Below are 6584 nucleotides of genomic sequence, written 5' to 3' on the forward strand. Positions count from 1 at the left end.
TCTATTACATTGGTCATCTTGAGATCTCACTTCCTTTATGTCTCAAGCCATGGAGATTTTTTGGAAAACAAAGCTTCATAAAAAGGCTTTACAGCTGCTCAAAATGGACTTGCCCTGCTCACCAAGAATGCATGGTGGTTTGAATATGATAAACATCAAATTTCATGTGTTGGCAAGAAAGATCACTATGCTCAAGACATTTTTTGAACAAGAGCAGCCTTGGTCTATCATGTTGGCAATTTTGTGTGGACAGATGAGCACTAATGCTTATGGACACTGGCTAGTTGATCCATCGGAAGTAGTGCTTGGCAAATTGCAAGGTAAAATCCCTCGTTGTCCATTTTCCAATTCCTTGATTCAGGACTGGAAGCAAGTACTCTCTCACATCAAATGGTCTCCCCATCCTGCTTCTTTAGCTTCTTCACTCAGAATGGAAAGTATTCATTGGAGTGCTGTCTTTTCCTCTCCCCTTGCTGTTCAACAACCCATCAGAGCTTACAATCTTATGAAAATGGGTATCCGGTTCATTGATGACGTAGTGGATATGCAAGGAAATATTCTCACTTTTCCAGTAGCATGTCGACAATACAATTTGGGGATGCATCATAGACCCATTTGGAAAGCTATTGCTGATCTCTTACTCCCTCTGATTCCGATTCCAACATTGAATGTCAGAGACACGCTTCAAGATTGGCACATTTGGTCTCCAAATACAACCATATCCTCTAAGCCTTTGAATTTATTGACTTCTATACAGGCTTATCGTTTGATATTACCTCCTCCCTGGATTGCCCATCATGCTAATTCTCTATGGCATTTGAACAAGTCATTAGCCTGGTGGAAAGGAAGATTGCAATTGATATGGAAGTTGAAAATGCCTTTGAAGCAACGACTCTTTCTATGGCGATGTATTGTTGGTATTCTTCCAGTAGGGGTGAAATTGGCTCAAAGAAGGATAGCTTCGCCCCTTTGTCCAAGATGTCATCTTACATCTGAGAGTATTCCGCATTTACTGTGGTTTTGTTCATATTCCAGAGACCTTCTAGACAGAATCTCCTATTTCTTATCTCTCAAATTCCCAGCTCACAGGTTCTACAGGTTTTTCTGGATATATGGCAAACTATCAGCTTCTTTATCACAGTATTCTCTTTTCTTCCACTGGATCAGATACTGGGCCTTATGGACCCTCTGGTTATAGCGCAATCAAGCATATCTGAATTCTCCACTTCAGTAGCCATATGAGTTCTTCCGAGCCTCATTGCGGCAGTCTTTATATGATGCCTTACATGAGGAAGATTTAGATGTTTCTTGTATTCAGCTTTTCTTTTACTGCTTTTGATGGATAGGGCTTTGGCTCTATTTTGAGCTCTGCCCAGATGTAAATGAATGTATCATAATATAAGTATCTTGGTTTTACCCAACAAAAAAAAAGTGTGTGTGTGTGTGTGTGTGTGTTCTAGGCATATCCAAGCCTTTGAATTTATTGACTTCTATATAGGCTTATAGTTTGATATTACCTCCTCCCTGGATTGCCCATCATGCTAATTCTCTATGGCATTTGAACAAGTCATTAGCCTGGTGGAAAGGAAGATTGCAATTGATATGGAAGTTGAAAATGCCTTTGAAGCAACGCCTCTTTCTATGGCGATGTATTGTTGGTATTCTTCCAGTAGGGGTGAAATTGGCTCAAAGAAGGATAGCTTCGCCCCTTTGTCCAAGATGTCATCTTACATCTGAGAGTATTCCGCATTTACTGTGGTTTTGTTCATATTCCAAAGACCTTCTAGACAGAATCTCCTATTTCTTATCTCTCAGATTCCCAGCTCACAGGTTCTACAGGTTTTTCTGGATATATGGCAAACTATCAGCTTCTTTATCATAGTATTCTCTTTTCTTCCACTGGATCAGATAACTGGATCAGATACTGGGCCTTATGGACCCTCTGGTTACAGCGCAATCAAGCATATCTGAATTCTCCACTTCAGCAGCCATATGAGTTCTTCCGAGCCTCATTGCGGCAGTCTTTATATGATGCCTTACATGAGGAAGATTTAGATGTTTCTTGTATTCAGCTTTTCTTTTACTGCTTTTGATGGATAGGGCTAGGTGTTGCTTCAGAGGAAGTGTGCGCGTGTAGAGTGTGGAGGGCAGCGATGGAGATCTCCTCCTCTGCACAGCCAGCCCCGTCTTCCTCTCTGTTTCCGTCCGTACAATCCCCCTCCACGACCTTGCTGCCTACTATGTCTTCTGTACAGTTGTCGTCAGCTGTACGGCCTTCCGTACCACTTCCGTGCAGCTTGCTGCCTCCCGTACCGCCGCCCGTACAGCAGCCCATACAGCAGCCCATACAGCCTCCCCTGCAGCCTCCCGTACCGCCGCCCGTATAGCTTCCCCTGCAGCCCCCCGTACAGCTTCCCCTGCAGCCTCCCATACGTTTCCCGTACTCTGTGGATCTCCCTGTACAGCCTTTCGTCCTTGCTGTACGGCCTTCCGTACAAGTTGTACGGTCGATCGTACAGCCTGTACAGTCCCCTGCGCAACCTCCTTCCCCTTTTGTTTTCTCCGCCTCAGCACCTCCTTCTACCTCTGCTCCTACTCGCGTTTTTCTTCGGCGAAAGCATGGTGGTCTGCCTGCTTCCCCTTTCATCAAATCGGCAAAGCTGGATGATTCTGATGGCTCTTCTTCTTCCCTCCAGCTGGATCTTCTTCGCCAATTATGCTCTGCCTCTATGACAGAAGTTCCTTCATCGAGTTTCCCGCTTGTTCATTCCTTGGATTCTGCCCTTTTGGTCTCTGGTCTTCGATAGGCTCAGCAATTTGGAGTCTGCCTCTATTTCATGGGCAGAGTTTTATCTTCACCTCAGCTTCGTCATTGGGCTGATGTTGCAGTGGGCCTGGATTGTATTTCTTCCTTTGTCTTTCTAGGTAAAGGATTTTACTATGCCCACTGCTCTTCGACTGAGGTGGTAGAGCGCCTTGTCAATGATGCTGGTGTTCCTGGAGCTGGTTTCTTTGCATATGTTATGCCCTGGGATCCACTTTTCGATCCTTCTGCAACACTTCTGACTCACTGTCCGGTTTGGATTACTCTCAAAGCGCTGCCTGTGCCTCTTCTTTAGCATCTTCCAACTCTTGCAGCTTTTTTGGGAAGGCCTCTTCATGTTCCGAGACAGGAGTTCTTGCAAGCCTCCCGTGATGTTCGTCTTTGCATTCTGTGGGATATGACGCAGCCCGTGCCATCTACTTTGGATCTTGATTTGGGATTTGCTCATCCGATGCGCATCAGGCTCCATTTTGCATCTTTTCCCACTGCATGTTATCGGTGCCGAAAGGTTGGTCATTTTGCACGTGCTTGCCCTTCTCTATCCAGGCCTATACCACCTACTCCTTCTTCAACCGTAAAGGTTACTCTCCCTTCTCCTCCAGTTTCTGCTATGGTTTCTTTGGCGAAGCCCTTTACTGCTCCGAAGCACTACTGGAGGAAGGTTGATAAATCACAGGCAAATCTTCCTCTTGCTGAAGAAGCTCAGGATTGCACCCTTGTTGAGCACCCTTGTTGAGCACCATCAGTCTCCTTCTACTCAGGATATGGATGTACCTCCTGCAGAGGGCAATTTACTGGATGATATGCATGCTCTCTCTCAGGATACTGCCCCTGCTCTTACTCAGATTGATCTTCCAAATGAAGCTCAAATGCTGAACCCTACTTCATCAGATGCAGCTTTTTCATCGGAAGATACGAATGTTGATTTAGCTTCTTTGCCTTTGATGCCTGTGCTAGAGTCTTCTTCTGTCAGGGATGCAGAAGTACCTTTTTTACTCGAATCTTTTCATCCCATGTTACAACAGGTTTTTGACCCTGTGATTCAAAAATTTCGGATACCAGCCTATATCAAGAAGAATCACAAGAGCAAAAAACAGCTTGTTTTTATTGATGGTGTGGTTTCATCACTGCATCAGTTTTCACAGAGCAACAATTTGAAGCTGGAGGATGCTGTGTTTGATTCTCCTCCAGCTTGATATGTAACTTTTTACTTGGCTACCTCATGACTTTTGCTCTGAGGTTTTACTTGTAAAAACTTTTTCCTTGTACTTATTGGTGGGTTTTTACCTCTTTTGAGGTTTCCCACACAGAAATATAAAGATTTCACTAAATAAAAGAAAAAAGTATGTGTGAGAGAGAGAATTAATGACCTTAGATTATTCATTAAAATAAAAGAAACACCATTGCAAATACAAAGAAACAAAAGAAACACCAATGCAAATACAAAAAAACAAAAGAACCAAACAGAGGTGTATCAAAGCAAAAACTTACTGAGAACCAGATGACATCCATAGATAGTACAAACCTAAAGACTCCAAAGAAAACTGTCTCTGATGCTCTCCACTTTGGATTTCGATATCCAAGGATCCTAACCACACTCAAAGCCAAAATTCCACATACATAACAACTATAATGACGAACAGACCGGGTTTTCTTCAATACTTTTCTGGCCTTTTTGGAGCAGTAACATGACTAAATTACAAAATTGAGAGGTAACAGTGCTCTTACTTATACAAAGACGATGACCCATAGAATTGGGAAGTGGTTGTTCCATATTCATCCATATTACAAAGGTCTATGTGAGGCATTCTTATGATATTCAACATAGGATACTCACGGCATTGCTACTTATCATAAATCCCATCGCATAAACCTAAAGAAGATTGAGTAATGCTGAGATCTAAGAAACTGCAAAAGTTTCCAATTGCTATACATTTTCTATATATATACCTTTGTAAGACTAGAATATGTCCAATCATACAAATTTAGATTGTTTGTTGTTCTAAAGACCAAAAATCTATACAGAAAATAAAAGAGAAAATGAAAGAGAAGAAAAAAGAGATAAACAAAAACTTTTATGAAAAACAAAAGGAAGACATACTTAGCAAGCAAAGCAACACTTATGTCATCATCAGTGCCCAAGCAAAGCACACGGATAAATTCATAAAATTCACAAGGATAAATTCCTCCATCGGAGACAAATAAGTGATGTATGAACATCCTAGACTAACTAAGTCTATAAAGATAATCAAATAGTCTCAAAAGAGATACTTGTCAAATTCATAACTTAAAAAATTAAAGATTGCAGCATTGTTATTGCCCATGGGAATACCAATACTTTGTTCGATTAAAGAGTCCCATAACATTATGAGCAAGTAATCTAAAATTGGGTTCAACCAACAAAGACATGTACAAACTTTTTGTTGTTCTCCTAAATCAAGGTTTTGATTTTTGGATTTCAGCCAATAAAAATCAAATCGTAAGAAACTTTGCATCTATCTTTAGAATCTTGGGAATTGTAAACTTGTGAAACAATCTTTTCTACTTGCGACATCACATCTTCCAAATCTACTTTTAGTATAAGGTGTAGTAAAGCCAAAAGTTTCAAGCTAGATTGGACATATTGGAACAACAGCCTCTCTTTTACAAGTTTCTCCAAAGCTCATGGACATTGGTAACACGGTCTTGAGGTAATAATTCAAACCACCTCGAGACATCTATTAGAGAAGTCTTACATGACAAAGCCTACATGGTAGATTGTTCATCTAGCTCTTTGAAAGTGCTGAGTTTTGGCTCCAAAGCTAAATTTTTGGGAGTTACTTTATCCTAGCCTTCATCTAAGCTTTGTCACAGGTTCCTAGTGTGACTTTATTATTAGTTGGACTCCTATTTTAAGAAGAAATTGTAGTTCAACACAGCTTAAACACGTGTTAGGATTTCTAGATTTGGGTTCTGTCCGAACTTTGCAAATATCATTGTGTTTACACGTCAAATAACACAGAATATAGAAGTATATCAGGATTTATTCCTGGAAGGGGTGGTCCGTCGTCGCAACCCATCCAGTTCCTCTAAACCCTACTCCCCATGTGATTAATGTTAATGCTTTTCTGGTTTAAATTCAATTTCAGTTTCATGGTTATTCAATTTCTAAGTGTTAATGAAATCATTTTTCGTATAAGCACAGCTCCAAAAAGCAAGCTAGGCTCTAGCAGATGTCAAGCAAGTCTCAAGCAAAACCTTCTCTGATACCATGTCAAACTGGATGAGGACACAAACACTTTAAGGATTGCACAAGAGACAAAGCTCCACTCTCTCTCACACATGAACAAGATGATCTCCATGATACATGCCAAAAGGTGCCAAAAGGTCCAAGGCACACCACCTTAAAAGATAGTGCAGCTACTGCCCCAAATAGCCCGCCCTGGTACACACGTGGGTGTGTCTGTGGCGGGCAGGAGGGGGAGGGAGGGGGAGGGGAAAGAGAGGGAGAGAGGGAGGGAGAGAGAGAGCTGCTTGGACTACTGTATAAGCACGGAAGGCCAAGTCCATATTGCAAACAACAAATACGACATAATCACTGCAGACTGGCTAAGGTCATTCACAGCAGGGAAGCATGTTGTTCTAAGGCTGGTCTTGGGCAAGAGCATTTCAGGTTTCCCTTCAAAGCTCAACGATGACCTCACCTCAAAGATTATGGTGACCCTGAAGTTTTGGATCCTCCTTAAAACCTAAAGGTTGGAGCAGTTGGATTGTTAAGGGC

At 41.8% G+C, this 6584-nt stretch overlaps 1 protein-coding gene across 1 annotated transcript; it reads left to right on the forward strand.

Moving 5' to 3' along the window:
- Positions 1-253: 253 nt before the first annotated feature.
- LOC147895778 (uncharacterized) lies at positions 254-6070 on the forward strand. Its single transcript, XM_087382839.1, has 2 exons — positions 254-1017; positions 5953-6070. The coding sequence occupies exons 1-2, from the start codon at positions 254-256 to the stop codon at positions 6068-6070; spliced, it is 882 nt and encodes a 293-aa protein (XP_087238965.1).
- The last annotated feature ends 514 nt before the right edge of the window (positions 6071-6584 follow it).

The sequence above is a fragment of the Dipteris shenzhenensis genome, chromosome 12 (assembly GCF_047967505.1).
Source record: "Dipteris shenzhenensis isolate YYH24624 ecotype China chromosome 12, Dip_SZ_1.0, whole genome shotgun sequence".
Taxonomy (NCBI): domain Eukaryota; kingdom Viridiplantae; phylum Streptophyta; class Polypodiopsida; order Gleicheniales; family Dipteridaceae; genus Dipteris; species Dipteris shenzhenensis.